The sequence below is a fragment of the Vanessa atalanta genome, chromosome 4 (assembly GCF_905147765.1).
Source record: "Vanessa atalanta chromosome 4, ilVanAtal1.2, whole genome shotgun sequence".
NCBI classification, from domain to species: domain Eukaryota; kingdom Metazoa; phylum Arthropoda; class Insecta; order Lepidoptera; family Nymphalidae; genus Vanessa; species Vanessa atalanta.
Genome location: NC_061874.1, coordinates 7,956,277 through 7,983,672, shown reverse-complemented (window position 1 = coordinate 7,983,672; position 27,396 = coordinate 7,956,277). Strand labels below are relative to the sequence as shown.

The following is a 27,396-nucleotide window of genomic DNA, read 5'->3' as shown; positions in this document are numbered from 1 at the left end:
ATCATAATATTGTCTGTCAGAGACAGTTGGGTAGGTTTATACATTTAAAGTAGCTAAGGAAACTACATAGAAAATTAAGGATAGCTTGTTCGTTAAAACTTAAGGGTTTCTCACGGTAAGAAAATATAAATATTTGGAATATTTAAATTAGAAAAACGTAACTGATGATAGAAGTTGTTTTGGAATAGATAGGTACACAAGTAATTAATGCACTTACGATACTAAAACTAAAAAAATATATACTTATATATTTTTATAGAAAAATATCTGTATAGATCCATTGAAGGAAAGAAAATAACAAATAGGTACAATTCTTGTAATGAGTAAAAAGAAATAAATTAATTCCATTTTACACAAGAGCGCTTTAAAATAAGGAGGCGATTTCCTACGGTGCGAGAAATACGCCGTGAAATTAACTTCTGGATTCAGTTCACACTGGACACTTCAGGTACGAAAGATAAACGACTAAATTGTAATTAACTCACTAGAAATACTGTAGGTAGACTATATTGATGTTCTTAAAAGTAGCTGTACTTTTGCGTTTAAAGTGATTTTTGAATTTCAATTTGATCGCTTAAAATCTAACTTCATATTCATGTCTCGTTAATGAATACAAAATACAAATTTAAAAGGAAATACCTACACAATATAATTAGGTACTATTATTTCGAAATAAAATAATAATAATATATATAAATTAATCCATATTATGTCGGTGTTAGTAACCAATATGTAACTTTTAGACTGAGTTAAAATTAAAATAATTGTATTAATTTGCTGCACACTAAACTATATATATGTATGTACGTATCTATATTATGTTGAGAACTTTCATATGTGTGTACGCATTCAGTAAAGTTCATGCGATTCTATGCACTCTGATGCTTAAGATGCATCTCAAGCAGTTACGCGTTAGCTTCGCCAGTCCTCTCAAACCGTAATTATAATATGTATAGTATGTGTGTATGTGTTTTGTGCAAGGCGGTCTGGGCAGGTAGCATCCACTCATAATATACTCTAATGCCACTCAGTATAACTTAGAATCGTTGTATTCCGGTTTGATGGATGAGTGAGAGTCAGTAAAACTAGATATAATTAGACACAGTAACAAAGTCGCCTCGTAAGGAAAATAACGTTATGCTCGCTCTAGGTGGCCTTCTCATTATCTTTCTCTTTCTCTCAATCTCTTTCCATTGTATACGGTTTGAGATATTTTTCTTTAACTTATTATTTGTTTCTATTTAATAACAAAATAATAAATAACTGTTAAAGCATTGTCATTTAAATATTTTTAAACGCTGTTCATTTATTTTGTTGTTATATAATGAGAGGTATCGGTGGTGACCTTTTACCATTAGGTGGCATTTTGCCTGTTTGTCAATATTTATCTAAAAGATTAAATGTTATTACATTAGTATACTGTGCTTTAGCTTTCGTCCTGACAACGCTTTACTGCCTCAAGATATTTATTACGTAAAATAATTCTATTTTCAAGAAATTTTAGTAGCATCCCGAAGTTTGGAAGTTAGTAGTGTGAACAGCCTCGTGTCTAAAAATCACGTAATGCTGTGGATGCTTAACCTGAACTCTTCCCGGTTTGCTATCCCGTTGGTTTATGAGAGTAAGGGAGTAAAGAGACCACTAGTTTTTGCGCACACATTATTGGACCTCAGAGAATAACAGCCGTGGCTGAAATCGGTCAGCAGAGAATCATTGCTATTCGCTTAAAAATGTATGATAAATATTTACAGTGACGTTATATTGATGTGCTTGATGCTGCTATAATAATCACTAAAGTACGTTTTAGTATAAACTCTAAAGAAATAAATACAGACTTAGTATTGTGTATCGAAAGCTTCTTAAAACACATTTTTATTCAATCACACTAATATATAAATAATAATAATGATTTAAAAAATGTCGTAAGTATAATTATAGCACTTCCTTTAGTTACTACTTTTATCATGTGACTTTCCTTGATGTTATGCTAAGTATATGACGTACATCCATATGTAGTAATTATCACCATCAATTAATAAGTTTTCAATTTTTAATTTAATTATTGGTAATCCAATAGAATTATGACGTTATTAATAATATAAACGATAAAATAAATCTGCTATCAAAAAGACGTTTAAGTTAAAGACGAAAGCGATCAGCCGTAAGTGTCAGATTGTTCTTGACGTTACTTCACGTCGGCTGGCGTTCATAAAAAAGACAATTTCCCTTATTGCCGCAATCTGTTACACATGTTCCCAGCACGGTTATGTCTACAGCAGCCCTCATAAACGACAAAGTAAACCATAATTTATTACGCGAATTTAGGGTCAAACATTGGGCTCGTAAATTCCTTTAGTTGGTATATTATTGCTATCGTTCCGCAATGCTGGACTTAGAGGAGCTAGAAATGTGTGAGTAATGTTTGCTTAATTTACTGAAATTATTTTTATTTACCGGACGTACTTTTTTATTCTGACACATGATGAATAAAATTCCAAAATTTTGATGTTTTGAATATTGACATGCGGTAATCACTACTTAAATGTGGCATACGTTAACAGCGAGTTCATTTAATAAAACAATTGCAACACGTTACGATCATAAGGCAGTGATTACTATTAATTTTCCAAAATTGTTAAGAGCTGTTTTTTATCATTTTCCAAAAAAAATTACTCTATTGTATAATGTAGTACAAAAATAATAATATATAATAATAATAATAATGTTTATTTCATCAATAACCAACAGAGTACAATAACATCACAAAATATAACAACATAATTTTAAATTATCATATTTTTGCATTGATAATACATAAATGCATATACAAATGCATTCGTTCTGATTTCTTAAGTCTTATACTTAGGCTGACCCGTAAATAAACCACCAGATGGTGATTGTTCACGACTACCCGTGGAAATCGGTTACTTTAGGGGAGATGTAATAATCATTCCTCATATCAGCAATGTGCCAATATTGGAAACAAAGATGTCATGTCCCTTGTGCTCGTCATTACACTGGCATACTCAATAATTACATTGAACTTTCTAAAAAAACAACTAATGATATTATTAAAAAAATTTGATTTACAAGTTACAAAATTAAAAAAAATATGTATATTAAACTGACTTCGAAAAAAAAAAACAGAATAAGCACTAAAAAATAACACAATTGGCTTTTCATTAAAAGGTTTTTGATTGAAGGCACCGACTTAAAATTGAAAAGCTTTGTAAAACAAAAACATTTTTTTTTATAAAAATCCAATTGAGTTGTTTTTCAGTTTTAGTGCATATCTGTTATTTTTGAAGTTTCTGTTAGTTTTTTGTTCTTCCTTTTAAAGGTGCCGCCCTTTAAAAGATTTCTAGCGTGGGCTAAGTAAGTAAGATTTTCGAGAGTGTTATTACAAAATACAAACAACTCAGCAGATAATAATTTACTTTATTTTTTTTTTGTATTTCATTTACTTATGTAAAAAAAAAATCTCATATATTTACACTCTATTATCTACTGTATCTAGTAGCAAACAACTAAAGCCCATCTTATACATATATATGTAAAATAAACAAACATACAGTATTCTTTAGATTTCATATAAACTTTAAATAAAACTGCTTTCAAACCACTAAATAAATATCTGTGAAGGTGGATATTTATTTCTTTAGTACATCATAACTATTCTATAAAATAACACTTAAACATTTAGCAATCTTTAACAATAACTTAAGATTTCAACGCTTCACTAGAGTATTATTGTTTGTTAACAAAAATACTATTATCTTCTTCGCTTAAAACAATTGAAGATTTTTGTATTTCATTCTAAAAATAACGAGTTTCATATAAAAGCAACTTCGTTGAACCCGAGATGGCTCTAACGACCGACACGCAACATGAGAAATGTAAGTATCTCCCTGAAAAATACTACCTAAACTTTTGAAAGTCTGAAACATAGCTCTTCTTTTATTCATGCTCTGACATGTGCCGTTTTCTTCGTTGTATACAGGCTTTCTTTCCTAACAAAATAAACAACATTTTGCTTTGAGTTAGGTCCTTTGAAAATGTTTACATGTTTCATGAAAGAGTTCTTACACTAGTTCGTATTTATATTATTAAAGAATAATTCTGTGTTATTGATTTTGTACTCCAGTTTATATTATATTCATAAATCTATCGAAGAATCTATATTTCTACCGAGGTATAGATAGATAAACGAGTTTGTCTTCACACATCTTAGAACATTTTAAGATCATCCCCACCACTTGATTTGTGTAGGCCGTACCCTTTTGTCGCTAAAAACTCTATCTATCTCCGTCTGGCATGGAAAAATTCAAACATTTTCCAGCGTTCCGTATCAGGTTCACTTTTTGGCCAATCTCATGATCACTACCTTATGAATAGTGTTTCAAAGTTTAATTTCCTGTGAAACAATTTGTTTCATTCATCCTTTTGTAACTCCGTTCAGTAAAGCGTTATTTGAAAGTAGTTACAAACGATACAAAAAATGATTCACGTCAAACGACTTTGAACGTTAAATATACTAGTTTATAGTCGAATCTACATTGTTCAAAACAAGCCGTATATGACATTTCGAATCGTAGCAGTGAATAGAAAACTTGAAAGGTAGGCCAGCGGGATCATGTTGACTGTGGTTCCCAGTGAAACATGCCTTCAGACTTCAGTCGCGCCGCGCACCTTGTACCGCATAGACGGGACTTAAGACCTATATTTCGTGAAATGGCGGGAACTTTACGACAATGCTCAAACTTTTAACTGCGATAAAAATATTCTCGTAAAAAATCCCAAATATATTTTCGTTTCAGAAAAAAGTTTAGCTAGTATTTGTAATAGGTTTAAACTGATATCAGTGTTTTAAAATGTATAAAACTTGTTTTGAGAAACCAGCGTATTTAAAATAGGTACGTACGTTTTTTTTATTATTAGTAATTATAATAATTTATTTAGAAGTACACATATGATCATATAGTGTATTACACTTATTTTATTTCGTATTACATGCAACAAAATAATTTAAAATATTAATCGTATATTTTTACTATCAGAAGTAAACCGATTTCTTTAGTTATTCTAGTTAATGTGTATATAGTGAGATATATAATTATTTATTTCATAATATTTTAAAATAAAACATTAGTTGTTGAAGACGATCTAGTGAATAATGATACAAATTTACTTATATTACTTTTTAATTTATTTTATTTACTTTACTAAAATTTTAAATAATTTTATAATCTGGAAAACATTTTTGTCGAATTCAAAAATTGCAAATAATTTCTGGTTGTTATATAACTATACTTATAAATATAAGAATAACTATAAAATTAATAAAAACTTTTCTATATTTATCAAACACTATGATATATATGAAAACTATTTCTATTGTGGTCTTCGCGATATTATTTAAGTTTCCCTTTTAATGCATTTTTTTTATCTTTTTCACTTAAATATTAAGTTTTTAAATTTAATTTATTTATATTTAACATTTCATAATGTGTATATAAATTCAATAAAACATAAAACGCCTAACTGAAACCAATTTGGAATGTACTCGATGGTAAATCGATTGTAACACTCGGAACTAATTCAAAATGTATCAATCGCTGCCATAATTTTAAATAGGCAGATGCCAAATCCCCGTGGAAATAATATTCGGCCGAATGAAAATTCCAACCGATGCATTTGGTATCGTGAACGCCGCTCCGAGGATTTAATTCCCTAGACTGTTGCGAATCGGTGCATGTTTTTTCATTAAAACGCATTCAATACAACGACGACGTGGCTTTGAAAAAGCGAACCTTTTCAAAAAATATTTTCCTGACATTCCACTCCGCTCTGCTTCCATTCTGTTCACGGCTTTTAGCATAATGTTATTGACATTTTTTGTAACCCTGCTGCTTAATAATTCTAGTGAATACGTTTAATTTCTGTTATTTATTTAATTACAGTACCTTTATTAGTTATACGTAAATTTAATTAAATATTCACTTGTAAGTTGTTGTTATGAATTAACTGGCAAAATAGTAAAATAAATCGTTATACTTATGAAAAAAATTATACGAATAAAAAGAAGATATGTAATTATCTATTTAACAAACATGAAAAAAAAATTTTGAAGCCGCAACAAGTTTTGCTTTTCTACATAGCATCAATCAGAGTCACTTCCTGCCGCGCTTAGATCTTTTAGATTTTAATGCATTTTTCACCAATAAACAGAGTAATTCGAGAGGAAGATTTATATGTATTATTTATGCATATTATAATATAAAAAGGATATTTCAAATATTTTTGTTTCTGTAACTTTTAGAAAGTTATATCTTAAGTATAACCCACATTGCTCTCGTGTGAAACCAGCGCGGGTACCTAGTATTTAATAAAACCAAGTAAGATCAAACCGTGTAACCGCAATAAATTAATTGCCATATATAAAAAAAAAGAAAAAGGCCAAGCAATCAACAAATCAAGGACACGTGTGATGTGCTTACACCGTAAAAGTTGGCATAATTCTCTGTCGTAAAGGGGACGAGTCACGCAAATTAAACATAATTTTAATTTTAACAGAAATAATCTTACATTCAGTTGATATACAATCGAACAATTCGCTACTATAAAGTCATGTTGCAATTTTATACCACGATATTAACACACACATTACATACAAAATTCAGTAGATTTGAATTCGTACTACTATCTTGCATCCAATTACGCGTAATTACGAATAAATGCGACAGCCGCGATAAACTTTTATGTGCACATAGAACTGAGCAATGTGTACGCTTTTCATTGAAACCTGGACGTCGACCGCGGCTTTTATAATCTATAAAATCATATAACTTTAATTCACCAAACTATACATTTGATGTATTAATAAATTAATGATCTTGTTTAAATCCTGAGTATTATAATTACAATTTTAAATATCTGAATCGATTAGATGCATTTAAATAAAAATTTAAAATACTTTGACGTTTTTTTAATGACAAGAGAAAATAAAAATCACACACGAATCTTGACTAAAGAAGGCGTTGCGTGTTCCATACAAGATAATGGATGTTCTTAAATAAAAAAATAAATAAAACCTGCATGTTGGATGATATTCGACCTGCATGTGGAGAGTGAGAACAATGTTACGGAATACGGCTTGAAGCTTATGATTCTCATAAAATTTAGAGCTTAAAAACACCAAAGATTTAAACGGCACTACCCTCATATAATCCGCCTAATTGAGGATAAAATATCTTCAATGTTCGATTCAACTCTGAAGAAAATAAATGAATACATTGACATTAGAGTACGATATAAATGAACATTTTTATTTGATGTTTTTTTTTTGTGTTAGCTGTCGTACGTAAAGTAAGCTAAATAATTTAAATATAACTAAGATAACAGATCATCTGGATCAATTATTGTTACATTATTATTGTTTTATTTCTGCATTGCTTTAATCAAACTTAATTGTATTTAAAGTTAAATTATTAATTTGAACAACAACGAAACAACGAAATTCTGCCATGCCACATGTGTATTCCGCCAACCCGCATTGGAGCAGCGTGGTGGAATATGCTCCAAACCTTCTCCTCAAAGGGAGAGGAGGCCTTTATCCCAGCAGTGGGACATTTACGGGCTGCTAATGCCAATGCTAATATTAATTTGAATAGATTTCACTTTTCAATTCAATAAAATTTATGCAACAAAATTGATTTGATAAATGTATCCTATTAACAAACTGATATGATTAATTTTAAGTTGTATTTTTTCGATTTGTGTTTATTTGCAAATCAACTCGGTGGTAGGACTATGTGCAAGCCCGTGTGGATGGTACCACCCACACCTATATTACCGACAAACAGCATTACTTAGTATAGTTATATTCAGACTTGAAGGATGAATACACCATTGTAGCTACAGTCATAAAGGACATAGCATCTTAGTTCCGAAGATGCCGCATTGGTGATGCAAGTAATGGTTAATATATCTTACAAAGCTAAAGTTTATGACCGATTTTGACCACTTATCATCAGGCGGCTCATTTATACCGTTCGCCTTCTTTTTTTTAAAAAAAAACCAATATAAGTAAAATCAAATCATTCACATCAATCCACTATAACAAGTAAGGATATTTTCATTTATAATATTAGTAGGGATTGTGATTTGTTAACATAACAATTGCTGTTTTCAAACTATTATTTTTTAATAAAAATGTACTTTCTATTAATTGACTTAGATCAAAACTAATAAGAAACTTAATATATGAAAGTATTACCTGTCAATATTTTTTACACTTTATTTTTTTTTATTTATTGGTATTTTAAAGCTCTGTCAATCTGTTAGTCTGATCAGGCTTTAAAGAGTCAACAGTTAACTTTAAAACAATTTAAATTAACGATAATATATGAACTTATTGGTGTTAAAACTATATGTTAGAATATAAACGAACTATGATAAGCTATTAAACAAACAAGTATATGTAGTCTCTATTATTATACAAACAAGTATTACAATCTTAGCTGTGCCGCCGCTTATAGTTGACGGTTTCGTTGCGGTCGTTTTGACACCCTCAGCTCCCATTAGTAAACCGTGAAGCAGGGTTAATGACCGGTTCGCGTGATACCACACAACTTCACGCTTATTTATACGATGAAGCGAACCAACGTAGGACCTTACATCCAAGTGTTACAACACCGCTACCTATCAAATTTCCATTATCAGCAAGTTTCAAGCGATAACTTATGTAGACACAAATCTCCGCTTTTACGAAATTATTACTGTAACAACTTTTGAAGTAGCAATTAGTTATGAATTCGTTACAAAAATACCTTACCTTTCGTTATTTTACATCTTTATTGTGATTTCTGTTATATTATTGTAGGTATATTTGTAAATGTTTTTGTCAGGAGACTGCGATGCATATTATTTATAACATTCGTTACCACATGCATAGAAAGCGTTGCTCTCGTGTGAAGCACTCTTAGGTAAATATATTCTTTGAATTTATGTGTCTAACTTGTACTTTAGTGCGGCCATGATTTTATTATTGTAAGATTTTGAAAAATAGAAACAAACTGACAAAATATTTTGTTTACAATTTTGTTTTGTAATAATAACTTACTGTAAGCATTCTTATCCTTTTTATGTACCTACTAACTCGTTAATAATATATATATATATATATATTTTTTCGAAGTCATGTTGTTTTTAATTCCGCTACATTAGACTAATTTTAATTACATCGACGAAAAACTAAATTTAAATAATTTTTATTTCATTCTATTAAATGGTATTTTTAGGTAATTCACATTTCGTTGGGTTCACTATGTCTTTACGGACTACGCGTATTGTTTATATATCGCCTTAAGTTAAAAATCAAGACACAGAAATAACATAAATAATCATTGTCACTGTCACTGATTGTACGAATAATTAAATAATAATATTATCATGTGATAATGATTTTTTAAGTAACGCATTTATATTTTAAAGTTGTATAAAATTTGTTTAGTAAAGTTTTTTTTTAATAACGTGGGGTTACTTAAGTAGATATTTTTTATTTCATCTTTTTCCGCTGCAATAAAATATATAAAATGTGATGAAATAGTAAATCGTAATTAATTATTGTATATCTCTTAATAAATAGGTATATCAAAAAATATAAAAATAATACAAATCGTTTATCTTTATAAATACAACAAATTCCTCTATATATACCTATATATATATGCTAGAGGACGGTACTCGGCTATATATATTTATACATCCTAAATGCATCCTTTTTTTGTTTCCGTTTATAAATTATAAATTGTGTTTAATTCTTATTAAAAATTCGCATACACTTCTTCGCTTGGAATTAAATTATTTTTAACGATTTAGAATCAATGTCACACCGAACCGATATCAATTTACCGCCTGTCATTTTTATATGACAATTAATGAAACTACGAGTTAACAAATCAAATAAGTAATTAGATTTACATGTAATAAAATTCAAATAAAAAAATCACAATTCTATATTAATCCCATAAAGCAACTCTTCGAATCGTAACGTTACGTGTTGGAATCGCGCCTGCATTAATTTATAAAGGCTATGAAGGATTTATGAATGCTGCGCCAATTTTGCAACAGACGTACGCGAATGCAAAAATGTTTCTATTTATTGAATAAATTCAGCAATAAATGTACTTGCAAGAGTAAACATTGGGTTCCGTATAAGATACGTTTAAATTAAACAACCTGTTTTTGTTAATTTATCGAATACATAGATTTGAATTTCAATGAAAAATATTTATCTTATACAATGTCGTTGGAAACGACGTTGATGAAGTTATAATTACTTATAACTGAATTATATTTTTCATTAATCAAATTCGTTTATATATAAGTCTAATACTAGTGCCAAAAAACATACATTTTAAGGCCCATCTTTCCACAGAATGATAAACATACTTTCAAAGAGAAAATTCACATGCATGTTTTTGTCCAACTATGATATGATATTCAAAATAGGGAATCAATATCATATTGTACAAAATATGTTATTAATTTAATTAAATATATATCTTTCAAAAACACCTGTATAACCATGTTTTAAATATTTAATTTTATCCGTAATATAGAACGAGTGATTTTATTTTAATAGTACTTTAAATTATTGCGTTGGAAAATAAAATGTTGACATAATTATGAGCTCGCATTTATGTTCGTTCATTAATAATAATTGTTTTATTATAAAAAAAATGACGCTCGTGCAACCGAGTACGTGGCAGAAATGAAACATTTTAGCAAGAGTAACGTTACATATGGAAACATTGCACTAAAATTCGACATATTTCTTTATTAATTGTTTTTTTATAAAATTTGAAACAGTATATCGATTATTTTGTTTCAGATGACAGTATGAAACGGAGCAACGAGTCACGCTTACGACATTCACAACTATAAGATTTGATTTAGTCCGAATTATTGACCATGAAAAAGTTAAAGGAAGACAATTATTTTACTCTTACAAGATTATAGACAATTTCAAATGCCGGAGCCGAAAGATATGTCATAGACAATGTACAACCTCCTTGGTGCGGTAACAGCGTCGGCAATACTGCAAATTTTACTGTCTTATACAGGTAAGATTTAAGTAAAACATCAAAGAGTTAATCGTTAATTATAGATGTTTATACAATTAATATAATCACTAAATAAATTAGCATAATATCTCGATTAATGGCGAGGTGAGGTGAAAGAGGCGCTTAATTTAGAAGCAAGCATTGGCTTGCTATTAACGGATTAAAAAACTACCAATAACTAATAGTATGCTAAATGTATAATTTTATACAGATACTGTTTAAGATTGTAAATATCAAGTAGACTGTCATAATATTCGTAAGGAAATTGATTCGCCTTTTATAGTAATCGCGTTTTAGTTTATGTACAACATATTAAGCAGGTCGTCACGTGACGTCAAGTAAATTAATGATTGTATTCATATCAATAAAACTTTACAACTACACCAACAACCCAAAACTATTTGTATTTAGAAAATAAAGTTATTAAAAATCAACGATAAAAGAGTATCGTATAATATTTGTAATAAAATATCTCAGTTTACTGAAGTCATACTTTATTTATCTATACAATGGAATTCAGCTTTTTTTTATTTTAAATCTAGTAAAATACTGGAGTTGAAAACAAATAAAAATGTATTCATAGAACTGATAAAAAACAACTAACAACAGTATGGATAAACGAAGTTCATTGTTATGAATTCTATTTATGTTTGAAATAATAAAATTCAATGTAGCCCTCGGCGATACAGGTCAATATTGTTTGGTATCTGAGACGTCGGTCGGTTGGTCTAAAGTAGCACTGCGACACGACGATCGAAACAGCAACAACGATCGAAATAACAAGGGAAAAAATACTGAAAAGACTAAGTAAGACAATCGTCTTATGGAATAACTATTAATTATCAACATACGCCTATTATATTAATATTCTAAATACTATGTGGATTGATAATTTTACTTGTGGTTTAATCTAAGCTCTTTGCATGTGTACTATGTAAGGAATGCCTAATAACTTAATCTGTAATATAACAATACAAATTGATATGTCAAAGTGAAAGGCTTATTCTGAATTTCACGTTTACTTTTAACGAATTAAGAAACTCGCATCAACACCTACGCTTTGTAGTAAGCGTCGCATAAAGTTATCTGAAAACTTTTTAAAGTATGTCTTGTCGTAACGTCATTCGTCGCAGTTTCGACTATCTCCGTAGCACTGCAATGGTCGAAGTCGGTGAGCTATGAAGAAGACAGGCGTGAGGTTAAGCCCGGAAACAGCTGTGTCGTTCGCGTGCTATTTACCAATTTATCACTAAGCTGATTATATATAGGCTCGTTCCAGTGACATGTTTTATGACCTTGTTTGAGCTCCTTTTGCTTCACACTTTATTTGTTTCCATTTAAATCTCGCTTAAAAGGTTTAGTTTAAAGCAGTTTTAATGCTATAATTTATTTGTAAATAAACCAAGAAGTATCGACTGTACGTATTGAAAACGTATATAAATATAATATACTCTCATGTATCGCGATTTTTTATAGCCATTGATTTTAGCAATAATGTGTGTTATTAATGTTTTATACATTTAAAAGTCTGTTTGTAAATATATTATGTAATAGCTGATCGTAAGAGGTTACTACCGTCCATAGACATTGACGCTGACTAAAAAATAATAACCATTCCTTACATCACACCATTGCGCCACCAACTTAGGGAGCTAAGATGTTACATTGTCTGATTCATCCATCAAACCGATTAATAGAAAAGAGAAATCTGATGACCGGGTGGTACCTACCCAGACGGGCTTGCACAAACCTAACTACAAGTGATATCCGTTTAAAAGTCACAAGAGCTAATAATTTTATAATGACTCAATGATTTCTTATGTATTCCGATGTATACGACTAAATCATATTGCGAAATACAAAAATGAACTGTTAAAAATAAATAGAATTGCTATGAACTCTGATACTAAAAGATTTTCCATACAGATTTTCGATAAATTTATTTTGTTGAAACATTGTATTGCTTTTGTAAGCGATCTTGATGCAAAAAGTTAGTTGCCGTTTTATTTTATACTAAGGTAATACAATAAATATTAACTATTTAAATTACATTAATACACACTAGTGCTAAGTTTATATGCACCTTTTTTAGTAACAGAAACACAAATTATGTATAGTTTATGGATAGATTAGTTATTTAATAGACAAGAATATTAAGAAGTAAATACATTATTATTTATTTATTTTGTGAATATGATATATACAGAATTCAAATTAAACATATATTTATAAGAGCCGTCGTTAATCTAATAAAACCTCAAAAGACAAAACGGCGTATGTTTAGAAATCCTAACAGCGGTGACCATCTGGCGAATTAGAGAAAAGCTTGAATGAATGCTCGTGCAACGTACATAAACACGAAAAATAAATTGCATAAAAGTAAACAGGAGTCACAAAAGGCGCACCGCAAATTGTGTTTTCACTGGTAGGTCGGGACCAGGGCGCAGGTGCCCGGCCTTAAGCTCAGGCGAACCGACGCCAAATCCGCATACGACTTTAATTTAACTTTGCTTCACTGAATATTGTTCTTGTAATAATTTCTAGTTATTAAAACACTATAACGTCTAAAACTGATTTGCTATTTTAATTTAAAAAAACAATTCAAGTTATTTCATATTTAGTAACTATATTTATTAACTGACTGAAACAAGAGTATGACTTCTCGTTGCTGTTTTAAAATAGTAAGATTAAAAAAAAACCACAACAAATTATAAATTAAGAAACTTTTTGTTTATTTTAGTTTAATTAATAAATTTTAATGAAAATATAAACCTAAGTCTTAACTAAGTTTTTCCATAAGTAAATTTAATTTGTCAGTGCTTATGCAAAAATAATGGACTTCATTTAAACCAAGCTGTAATATCTGGAAATATAAGAATTTATAGAACAGATTTACAAACTGTATAATTAATTAAAGAACGAAATAAAGGACAACCTTAATTAACTTTTTATAGACAAAAAATGAATAACAAGTAGATTGTAACTCAAACAATCACCGTCCGTACCGGACGCAAAAGTCCGATGACATAGTAATATTAATTTTCGAAATGAGACATACTCGTATATATTTTATCGATTTATTTATATTGATGAAATATTTTGATAAACTATTTGTTTTTTTTTAATCTAAGAATACGAAAAAATCCAAAATCCGAACACACACGGCTTACCTAGAAGACGAATATTATACGTTATACGTTTATTATATTATACGTTTTTTGTACGATATCGATACTTGCTGGATGTTTTATATTGATATTTAAAATAATCTCTTTATTAATAGATCGAAATATTTATGACGTAAAATATGAAATGAATAATATTGCTTTAAAAATCAAGGCTTTATTCAAACAAGACAATTATTAAAAAAAAGTCTCTTGTCATATTCAAATCATTATTATATTACAATAGACTTAGTTATGTATGTATTTATTTATGATTATTCCAAATATCACTTAATCAATCGCTTATTAAACATGTTTAAGGCTTACCATGTTATAATTATTCAAATTAATCTAAAGAGCATTATTCGATCTTTTGTTTCCTTTCCAATCGAGTGATATTAAAATACCTATTACAATTATACGCGTCAATGCAATCTTTGCACTGCGCCGCGGGTGCCGACGATAAGGATTCATCGCTAGCTGCACTTGCCACGCACAGAACATTCAATGCACCGTGAAATAGCCTATTTTCCACGTGATTTTATTTATTTCATACGTCAATAAAATTGTTCTCCTTCCGTTGTGACTCGCTGTTTCGTAAAGTCGCCATTACTTGAAATGTTACAAACTTTAACTTATTCAGCAAAGCGCTTTAACATGCACCCCATGGCACAAAAAGCAAGTGCAAAACTAAATTAAATTACTTTTAATTCTCGAATGTTCACGAACTTACACTATGAATTTAAAATGCACGAATAAGTACGTTCGATATGTCCCTGACTATTCTTGTTTCCATTCAGTTAAGATTTCTAGTTCGAACATTTTTGCGTATAGTTTAGAGTCTATATTGGATTGCGCTTTGTTGGTGAGATATATCATATGCCCCACTCAAAACGGAAACTGATTCATTTCCGATGCATGGTTGAAGCTCTTTGTGGAGTTCGTCGGCTGCGAATTGCTCACGTTTTCAACATTTGATTGCGACATCAATGCCATTGAAATATTGTTGTTCGATGGTTGATCGTTTTTCTGCGCTTGTATCGTTATAAATTTTATTCACTTAAAAGTTAAGGTATAGCCTCAATTTCCGAAGGAAATCTAATTCTTCCATACAAAATAATTTCGTATTCCCTTGGGTAGAACCGGCGCTCTGTCTTGCAGACTCGGTCGAGAGTTAAGACTACAAAACAGACGCTGACTGGCATCTCCCAGGCGGGCACTTTCCTCCGTCACGTAGCAATCGCGTCTGCAAAATGCAACAATGCATAAGAATTCAATCTTATGTTTGTTTCAGAGCATTTGCAGTACTAAACGAGTCGAAATGCGGAATAATTTAAAAGTATTTATTTTAAGTCTCTGGAAGTAATCTTGAGTATGAATTAATTTTCAAATATACCAAGTGTAATAATCTGACGAAATTCTTTCGTATAGAAACATTGTGTCACTCGTCATCGGCAATATATGTCGATAGTATGTTTATAGTAAAACATAATATGTCGTGTGTTTTAATTAAGCAAATTTTAGTATTTCATAGATCTCCTACAATGTGCCTGCTGCCCCAGGTGTCGTTTTCGGCGGTAAAGTTACTTTAAGCCGCTGTGAGCTGTATTCACTGGGCTCGTAGGCTCGTAAGCTTGGTTAATGTTATCCACGCTCTTGTATAACAAAGCAATGAAAAAGTCATTAGTTATCGTAACGAACCTTACACAACTAATAGTGACGTCAGCACTGCGTCTAAAAGGTTAAAGTAATTTACGAAATCGTTCCAATCACAAACTTTAATTCACTGCGAAAACAGTTACTCGAAACATATTATTAACTGAAATAAACGTGAACGTATTCCGTGAGGCAAAAGTTTGTTGAGTAGCATTAAAAGATTAAAAGTCGACAGTTCGCTCAAGCTGTATCGAATCGAAACTGGAAACGATCTCTCGACTCGACTGCGACATATATTTGCAATGCAGGCGGCGCGTCCGTGGCGAACTTCGCCTGGCGAATGCAAAAATTTAAATTAAAAGCATAAATCAGGCGTGTATCGAGTAAGTTCGAGATTGGTATACATTTTAACTGTACGCTTTGGGATATGTACTACGATGGATATCGCTTATATATTTGAAATTTGTTTGCTATTTCAGTTATTATTTTGTATTCTGCGGCGGAAATAATGCACTACGAAACTGTAATCAAATTAAACATTAATTACAGCTTTGTTAAGACAATTATCCACCGTCCGTTAAGTGAGAATATCTTGTAACAAGAAAAGCAACTTCTTAGATAATTACGGTATAAGAATCTCATTTTAAGTATTTTTGAATTAATTGCTCCGAAATATTATGAGTATCATAATTCTATAATCTTAATTAAGAGAACTTCAGAACGCTCAAATTAGAAATTTTAATCTCCTGAAAATCCGTCTCTCGTGAGTTGGTGTAGTCCGTGAAGTTGAAATATTTACGTTTTTAAGGTAAAAATTATTCGTGTTTTAATTTTATCTCTGCTCTGGAGTGGTGAGTCACGGAAAGTTGCCACAATAATAATAAAATTAACTAATATTACGGGATGGTATTTAAAAAATAAAACTCTATTATAATTATAAAACATGAATTATGTCATACGTTTTAATGCAAAAACAATAACGGACACTTTTATGTTTTGCACATTGTTTCGGAAACAAAAAGGCGGCAAAATAATCGACATAACGATTTGAGAACAATTGAAGTGTACAACATCGCCTCGTCAAGGAAAATGTTTTGTTTCGAAAGAAGACCGCTTTTCCGCGTCATTGGCTTATTTATTTCATTTCATTGTGATTGTTTGTTAGTAAAGTAAAAGTGAAATAGAAATTTCGCACACATCAAAATAAATTTAGAGTTCATTTTGTGATTGTTTTTTTTTTTGTATACATTTTCTATGTTTTATTTCATTGTTTTTAGTCAATCGCATAACGGAGTATTATATAATTAATTAATAAATCCAAAACAAAAAATGTGCAAACCAGTTTTCTAACAAAATATACAAAATTATATTACGAAGTAGTTGTTACTACAATTACAAAAATAATAATAATTAAACTTAAGTAAAGTTGTGAGGACGTAATACTTTTTAACTTATTTAAGTCAGAAAATGTAAATTGTATTAAAACAAAGGTTATACAAGAAATGTTAAGAGCAATGTTCATAACGAAAGTGCAGTTAATTAGACTTGGTTTTGATTGCAGCCGTCAGCGGCGTCAGCTGGGAGGAATGGTGGACCTACGACGGCATTTCAGGTGAGCACGATACTTTGATATTATATTTATTACTAGCTAAACCTACGGCTTTACCCACGAAAATTTGTAAAACTTTATTTATGGCACATCAGCCATCATCTTCCATTTTAACTCTAGTCTAAGGGTGAATAAAAAAATAGCTATGTCCTTCCCATACCGGTTTTCATCTTAATCGGTTCAGCGGCTTAAGAGTGAAGAAGTAACAGACAGAGTTACTAGTTTACTGTCGGATTTATAATATTAGTATAGAGTATGTAATGTACGCATCTTATGTTATATAATTATTACTTATTAATATGTTGACATTACGTGCCAGATAAACTAAATAAATTAATTACTTAATTTCACACATTCGGAAAATGTTATTCGTAAAAAGGCAAATTCAAAACGATCGTTATGAGTTTATTCCAAGTAAATATTTATTATTTAAGTCAGATTATCATTATTTTGAATATAATTATTTGTATTTAATATTTAATATTTTATAAGCACAATAAAATGAAAATTAAGCAAAGCATGTAATAACAAATTATTAATTTTATATTAAATTCTGTAAATTGATATTGATTCGCTTCTTCAAATCATTGAATTTTATGTTAGCGATTCTCATCTTTATTCCGTTTACTTGGAATCGACACAGTGTGTGAAGAATTTTACGCCATGGAAATAATTTCGCAGACATTTTCATACACCCACCTGTCTGGCGTTAACTCTCCTTGGGAATGTTTTTGTTTGTGTGAGCGATATCTACTAACCACCAAAATGGTGATTAGTAGATTCGGTAATTTCGAGAAAAAAACTTCTGGGTAGGTACCACCTATTACCGACAAACAGTAAAACTTAGTATTGTCGTATTCTGCTTGTTTAGACCAGAAGGGTGAGTGGTAACATCTTAGTTAACAATTATACATGATTTCTTACAGCTTGAATGTCTAAGGATGGTGGTGACCACTTACCATGAAGTGGCTCATTTAAACGTCCAACTACCTATTTATAATGAAAAAAATATAGTTGATGCACTTACGTACTCGGTTAATGGGTGCGCTTCACAAAAAACCCCTTAGTGAGCTTTAACGGCACCCACGGATTGAGATAAATTGACTCTATTCAGCTCATTTGAAACCGCGTGGCTGAAATAAACATAAATAATGTTTTATTTAATTATTATTATTTTAACAATAAATGTAATGATCATATTGTAATTACTTGACTGAATTTAATTGTAGGTTAGTTGAAATAGCTCCATAAAAATACAATTGAATTTAAATGACCGGGCACAACACACGTTTTAATGCTGGTTCGAAATATATAAGTCGTTCACTGAAGGAGTCGTCTTGAGAAAATGCATTAATAACACAGCAACTGAACGATGTGAGCTTTCTACTCGTAACAGATAGAGCTCTATATTTATTAAAGCAGTAGGTCGGTATTATTATACATATAAACGAACATGATATGGGTAGTTTATATAACTAATAATAAAATTATTGTTTTAAATTTCATTAATTTATTCTTACAGTATACTGACTTACTGGGTCAATTATCATGTTACATAACGTAGTTATTTGAAACCAATTAACTTTCGATCAACAAAGTAAAGGTACGGAACCATTGGGCCATTACACGTTTGTTGATCTGGGGTCACATTGAAAATCTCAATCGAATGACCTACCCCAAATCCGAAAATATTTCGTTTGTGAACCGTATCAATTTCTCTGTGCCGATAACATTTTTGCCAGTTTACGTGACATGAAATTTATACGGGCGATTTATCTTGCATTCATATTGCGTTACTCGCAAAATTGTGAGGTGTGTTATCGCATCACTCGGCTACAGATATTTCATATTATGGTCTTACTTGAATTTTATCATTCGAATTTTTCTGTCAATATTTTATGCCAAGATTATCTTTGACTCTATATGCCGATTCATCATCCAAGTAATTCTAATCATACAGTCAAAAATACACAAAATTTTAAATCCACAACCCATTTTTTCAATAAATTAACAGATAAAATTAAAATTAAGTAGATTAGCAAACCAAAGTTAAAATGTATTGTCCAAACATTGGCCGTGGTTTTCGAAGTCCAGAATCGATGTTGCGTGCGTTAGAGCCCCATCCCTCCTAATATTCAAGCCCATTAGTAATCGTGCTTACGATACTTTGCCTCTCTTTTTTGATAACATTTGCTATGACTGTAATGGCATTCCGATATTATCCCATGTTCCATCTCTTTTGTATAAATTAATTTTGTTATTAGCTTGTCTCGTATCTTAACTTTTTATTATTTTTTATTTTATTATTATGCTTTAATTTTTCTCAACCATATTTGTAAACGAAAGCTTATCTTACAATTAATATCTATGCTGTTTTTAATAAAACATATATGCTTAAATATCAGCAATATATATAAACTTAAAGACTATTCAAATAATATAAAAATACCCATTATTTTGTACTTAGACATAAACTTAACGAAAAATAAAAAAAATACCCTTATAAATTATGACGTATACGTAAATCGTTGCAATTAGTGTTTAAAAAAAGATTAGGGAGGTAGCAAGCGGTTTGCGGTCACATTTCCTCTAATAGTGTAGTGAGAACACTGTCGCTGACGTAATTACAGTTTTTATCCACAGCTACGTGAACAGTGCCAAAAAAATTTACCCTAACCTATAGTAGCTGCAAGCTATAAAGTGAATACCACCACAACCGCTGCGCCGCTGTTTGTACAACTAATACAAATTCATGGTTGTATTGGTCGCAATGTTTAAGTAATTGTTATGTGATACTTTTTAGGTAATTAGATAAATGTTTTTTTTATTTTTATGTTTGCAGTATAAAACAGCGTGTATTTTATTCAAGTTGGACTATTTACGAACTTAAACTTTATAATTTATTTGTTGAATTTCGAACCTTTAAAACCTTTTAAACGATTATGAAATGTTAAAAATTAAAATGTAAAGCTAGGTCATAAAGGGCTGGATTTTGAGGCAAAGAGGCCCAAAGACCACCCACTGTTAGCAGGGCAGGGCAGTGAGGCCCTAATTATTATTTTTCAAATTAAATAATTTAATTTCTGCCTATCAGGCACACAGTAATTTGTCTACAGACTTTTTTTTTATTTTTTTTCCCTTTTCTATTTCGTATAGGAACACTTAAAATGACAGTAATATTAAAAATGTCAGTAATAGTAAAAAACTGTGCATATATTATATTAAAATGGTTTACGATTTATTTTTTTGATTATGTTTTTTTAAATTTATATTGAGTGATCCCCTCTCTTTTGAGGGCCCCGGTTGTGGCGTCCTCTAAATCCGGCCCTGGCGAAACTATTGCTACTATCTAAAGGACTATACAAAATCGTGTGTTTTATAGATACATTTAAATTTTTTGGAATGTACTTTTATTTTTTTGTATATTGTCATTAAAACTTTCTTTAAGGGCCTTTTTCGTGCTATATAAAACTACTAATAAAATGAATATGTTCGTTGTAATTCCCAAGTAGAATTTAATTAACACAACGCAATATTCTTTGGCCCCTTTTTATCTTTCATAAAACCGATGCCAAAAAAACACACTTAACGCGTGGCCATAAAGTAGGCGTGACCGCAACCACTGCGCCGGCTTACTCGTGCAATTTTCAAGGTCATAAATAATAAAAACGTGAACGCTATCCAAAGCACTTTGGCCACTTTCGTACAATTTTCTCCATATTGAAATACCGAATATGAACGTTAACTTGATTTTATTACCAGAGTCGGGCGAAGCAATTAGAAATAATAATATTTGTACATGGATGAAATATATGTTAGCGATTATTCGTATTATGATACATAAAACACTATTTTTAATTGCTTGCGGTCACCGTGTGAATGCGCCTTTATGACGCTTTGACAGTACAATAATTAACAGAACATTTTGGTTTCAACTGATTACAGCGGACTGCGTAGGCATGAAACATGCTAGGTACACCGAACACGTCATGCTGAACACCCACTATTTGACGATATATTTTATAATAATACTCCCTTTCAATTTGTTTTGATTCTCTCATTAAACAATTCAGCGTTGCTGTTGATATATCCGAAATTAAACTTATTTTATAAATTTAACAGGAATTTATGCTGTGAATCAAAACATCGTAATATATTATTACATTTCGAATACAAAGAACATAAATAAAGTAAAGAAAAACAAGACTACTGTTTATTGTTAAATATGGCCCCGAGTTGCCATTGAATATTTTTCGCTATTCATTGTAGTTTTATAATTATACACATTACAAGCATATTATATATCTACATACATAAAAAACTAGATACTATAGGTAGCTTGGGTTAAGTCCGCCTGTTTTAACTCGGTTTGTATCCACTAAGCCCTGCGATACCCTCTGCGTCTTTGAGCGACACTACGGGATCGTTTACGTATGCTGGCTACCGTGACATCCGACGGCAGTACGAGTATGTCTATAAAGGCCACCAATTTGCCATTGTACCTGCTGCCACTTTGAACAATCTGATAATTTATTTTATGCATGTATAACACAGTGCAAACAATAAATAAATATCCTCGATGTTCGTAACTATATATCTGTGTCCAAAATCAATATTAATAATGTCGGTAACATTTCATTTAATATTTTTGTTACAGTTTATTAGTAAATTTTATATACCAATTAAGTTCTTAATTGACGAAGTAATATAGTCACGATGCACAGCTTAATAAATCAATTTACGTGGGCTAATGAATCTTATTTCCACAGGTCCAGCGTTCTGGGGTCTCATAAACCCCGAGTGGTCGCTATGCAACAAGGGGCGCAGGCAGTCCCCGGTCAACCTCGAACCGGAAAAGCTGCTATTCGATCCCAATCTTCGATTTCTGCATATAGATAAACATAGAGTAGGTTTTGTTATATACTATAAATAATATTTAATATTTTATTAATATTGTAACGCTCTGTCTTTTTAATGACAAGACGTTTCACGAATTTCAAAAGTTTATAATGCAGATTTAATATTACATAAAATCAAATTCCAATATGTAATTTTAAGTTATTATAGCCAAAATATATAAATTCTAGCATTTAAATTCAAATATAGAAATTATTACACTTACTTATTGTTAGTCAGAGTAAAAACTCTTAAGATTACGCCTTGATTTGACATTTATTTAAAAAAAAAACGGTTTTTGAATACCTACTATACCTACACCTACTATACCTACCTACTATATTCGAATACCTACTATATCTTTAATTAATAATAATATAAGTCCAATGTTACTTTGCATTTTTTGCATAAACCATATAAGTAATATTTTTATCTAAAAACTAACTCTGTATTGTAGTATTAGAAAACCCTTCAAATCTATTTAAGCAACGAAAGCACTCAAAAACATTATATCGTTAATATTAAAACTTATATATATTAGTTAATTCAAGTATGAGCTAATGAAAAGTTATATGAACAGATAAATGGTCTGATCAGCAACACGGGCCATTCGGTCATCTTCACCGTGGAGAACGAGACTCGTCATCATATCAACATCACTGGCGGACCTCTCTCTTATAAATACCAATTTCATGAGATTCACATACACTATGGACTACACGATCAATTTGGATCTGAACATGCTATCAACGGATATTCGTTCCCTGCCGAGGTAAGTTTATTTATGTAAATAATAATTTACAATAAACATACATTGTAAGCAAATCAAAAATAATACACACCGGAACAATATCCAATAGCAATCCATTATGACATTTTACAAATTCTATTAATGTATTTAAATTCACAATCGTTTATTTTATTCAACTTATTTTTAATATTTTGACAAAAAAAAACTATATTTGTTCTCTGTTATCTCATTATATTATTTTTAATTTTATAATAATGTTTTATTTTATCAATTAACTTTTTATAATTTTTACAGTGTTGACTTTTCAAGTAATTTTAGAGCAACTGTAAAAAAGTAGGCAATTACCTCTATTACTTATGATGACTTTTGGTCTATTGTTTATTTTTGTTGTACTACTTGTTGGCGTTGTCAAATAAATGAATAAAAAATATATATATCCGTTATCTATATCTACAATAAGTAAAATTTAGTAAATGAATATTCAAAATGAACTTAAAATCAACGAAAATGAAAACAATTACATACATACCTACACTATATACATAAGTAAGTATACATGTATACGCAAACACACATTTATGTCTTTAATTACGTGCTTTAATTGATAGCAGATGAGTCGTGTAAATAAAATCTCAGGTTTTTTATTTTTATTTTTTATGATTTAGAAAAATATTTTTTTGATTGCAAAAACTTACAATTAATTTGAAGAAAAAAAATGTAGTCGGTTATTCTAATACGTATACCCACCCCCAAAAAGATAATTAAAAGTAAAACTAATTATACTTACACTATTCTATTGATATTTTCTACCTAAGATAATTTTAAAATTATTGACAGACAATACGTACGTATAGCCTAAGCCAGTGGACCTAAAAGGATGAAATTTTATACATGAATTCTTACGGTAATGTAAGTGAAGTCTTAGAAAAGATTATTCAAGATTCATCGCTGAGAAAAATCGATATCTAGGCTCATTTTAAGACACTTTATTTTTAAATTCATCACTTCAGAGGATGAAACTTAGGGTGAAAGTTTGTACAAAAGTATGTAATTTTTAATTTAAAAATATGTTAAACGGTATTTAGGTTTCTGTTTATGATTAAAAGACAGCTGTTACCGCATTATTGAAAATACATCACCTCTGAAATGGTTAAATTGGGCAGGAAATTTTAAATGCTTAAAATATGAAATTCAATGGGAATTTAACATTTAAGCATCAAAAGTATAAATAATAAAAAAAAAATATTTTTCTGTCTCTATAATTATATATATGTATTTATTTAATCAATGTTCTAATTGTTGGAATTTAGTAATTATTTTTTATATAACCGCTTCGTTGATGTTACTACATAATTGTTGGGTACATTTGTTACCTACCTGTTCTTACATTAAAAGATGGTACCAATTAATCCAAATAATTAATGTGTTACCCTTAATCACGCAGGCAAGATGTTTGGTATCGGGTATACTCAGGTTTGGATTATTTATAGTTTACAGAAACTTGTAAAGTGTTAAAACTACTCTCTATATTTTTAAAATTTTATTAGGAGTAATAAGTTCAGAACTTTGATAAGTTTTTGTGGATAATAGGGAAACTGTCCCTAAATTATAATAAATAAGCTGAATTATCCAAGACAAATGTTTTGTTTGTGTGTGTGTGTGTGTGTGTGTGTGATATGTGCAATTCTATTGGTAACTTGACCAAAAGTTTCTTATACTTACAAACTCATTTAGTTCCTGAATAATGTCTACACTGCTAGTACATATATGTATATATACACCAATAATTATTACTATTTACACAAAATTTCGAAAGCAACCAATAAATTGATTTAATAAAAGTGATTACTTTGAATTATCTACAAAAGGTAAATATAAACCATGGCTGACGATTCTATAGGCATTTTGGGAATTTACAAATTTACCATTCAAAGCTTTAGTACATCTGTTACAGTTATATTATGTTCACCTGAAAAGCATTCGGACAGGTGATTTTCATCTATGCTGACCTATTAAGCCACTATTAAATAGCCACTAATAAACAAACTATAATACTGTAGGCTGCGTTCATATTAAGGCTATTATCATTATATCTGCAATTAAATTCAACAAACTCAACCGCTCTTATAAGTACGTAGTGTGATTGACTAAAGCGAACCTCATAATCACCAACATATATATCGTGAATTTATCCACAAATTACGCTAATTATATGTAACAAAATAATATATTGTGAGAAAATATATATATAAGTATATATATTAATTTATGATTAAAATAATCTCAGAAGGATTGAGTAGTATTTACTACTAACATAATAATTATATCTATCTCTGTCTTTCTTGATCATTTTATATCGGTTACTTATAACTTTTCTATCTACGTCCATTTTCTCTTCATCGGACGGAAATCTCTTTGCCGTTATCGTCAATATGTATAACACACGGCCAGGCCGAGCAAAACACAGGCCATTCGAAAACCAATATCCCTTGTTATATAATTAGTCGATATTCATCGGAATATTGTAGGCACGTCTAAGTTCACCAAGTAAACAGAGGGAAGATGCGCACTAATTGATTGCAACACACGTATGCAAACATTTACACCTACAATAAATACGCTTCTAAATTATACGCTACGCCAACACACTACGAACGCACGCAATTTACTGTTCAAACGTATTGAGTACCTACAATTTCTTAATGACCTATTACATTGACAGGTTAATGCATTGTAAAATAACTAAAACGGTTGTATTATATATACTCTTAGCAATAATTATCATACGCGATGCGTGTTACGACGAAGTAACGAAGCACCTCGGACTTGAATAAGTGTATTCAAGTCTTACATGTTTGCCACTCATAAATTACCTTCTAAGCTAACGAAGTAATCCAACGTTTCATTATATATGTCTGAGTTAATTTATTTATAAATCGTTTCATGGATTTATTGGTAATACGAACGATTTTTTGTAGAAACTTAACAAAGAAAACGTAACAGATGTTTTCACACATAGGCCGTGCGTTCCCCTCGAGGCGCCCAAATCCCTAATGTAATCCCGAAGAACGACTGCGAGTCAACTCAAGCGTACCTCCTGTTTATTTATGTGACAAATTCTTACACAGCCACGTTAAATCCAAAATCATGTGCTTATTCTTGAAAGGATTTATATTTTTATCCACGCACTTTATTAAGGAAAGGGTTTTTTTGTTATAAATATTTTGAATATAATATTGAATCGAGATTTTATAATACCTACAAAAATATCTCTCAGCGTTTATATTAAGTTCTAGCATAACCGAGTGCAAAAAAAAAAGGAAGTGTCTCTGTTTCCTTCGTATCATTGTAAGCACGCGATTGTTTCATAACTATATGACCGATTTTTATGCTTCTTTCACTGTCATAATCTACACAGCAGTGGGAATGTTCTAGTACCATTCTTATGTATATATATGTTTATAATATAAATGTGCTGGATCATCGACATAGTTGGCTCATTAAAAAAAACGTAGTTTAAGGATCACATTATCTTAGTTCCCAAAATTGGTGGCGTGGATTTAATGACGACGTAAGGGTCGAGATATTGAATAAACATTTGTTTTTTTTATTTTAACTCGTACAAATTGTATTAGCTTCTAATTTAAATCCCATTATTGTGATGGAATAGCTAATTTTATTTTATAATGTAATTAAATATTTCAAATAAATCTTTTCAACTTTGTTGCAGATTCAAATATTTGGTTTCAATTCACAGCTCTATTCGAATTTCTCAGAAGCTCTACACAAAGCTCAAGGAATTGTATCAATATCTTTACTATTACAGGTAAGTTAATATTCAATTTTATTGAAAATAATATTGTTATAAATCAGAATAAATTGACGTGTAAAAATTCCATATTTAAATTTTAGGAAGCAAATTTTACAGCCGTAATAATTTAAAAAAAAAAGGAACAAATTATTTGTTATCTATTCACAGTGAAATGCGGCTTAACGTTGTTATCGATGAACTGTTATCAATGGGCCGCACCTATCCATCGCTTCCACCCAAACTGGGGTAGTTAATTAAGTAAATTGGAATTTTCTGCGCGGCATTGGATTAGCTGAAGCTATTAGTTCAAATTAAGAACTGTCTGAACTATGATATAAAAATATGGATCGCTTACAACGATATTTCTCTCAATAATAACTTCA

At 30.3% G+C, this 27,396-nt stretch overlaps 1 protein-coding gene across 1 annotated transcript in view; it reads left to right on the top strand.

The window, feature by feature from the left end:
• The first annotated feature begins 4,684 nt into the window (after positions 1-4,684).
• Positions 4,685-27,396, top strand: part of LOC125077800 (carbonic anhydrase-related protein 10) — a 28,138-nt gene continuing 5,426 nt past the window's right edge. The window contains exons 1-6 of the mRNA XM_047689864.1: positions 4,685-4,913; positions 10,895-11,126; positions 17,508-17,558; positions 22,325-22,461; positions 23,032-23,223; positions 26,933-27,028. Of these exons, the coding sequence (XP_047545820.1) occupies positions 11,063-11,126; positions 17,508-17,558; positions 22,325-22,461; positions 23,032-23,223; positions 26,933-27,028 (540 nt within the window). The 5' untranslated portion in view covers positions 4,685-4,913; positions 10,895-11,062. The remainder of the gene's footprint in view (positions 4,914-10,894; positions 11,127-17,507; positions 17,559-22,324; positions 22,462-23,031; positions 23,224-26,932; positions 27,029-27,396) is intronic.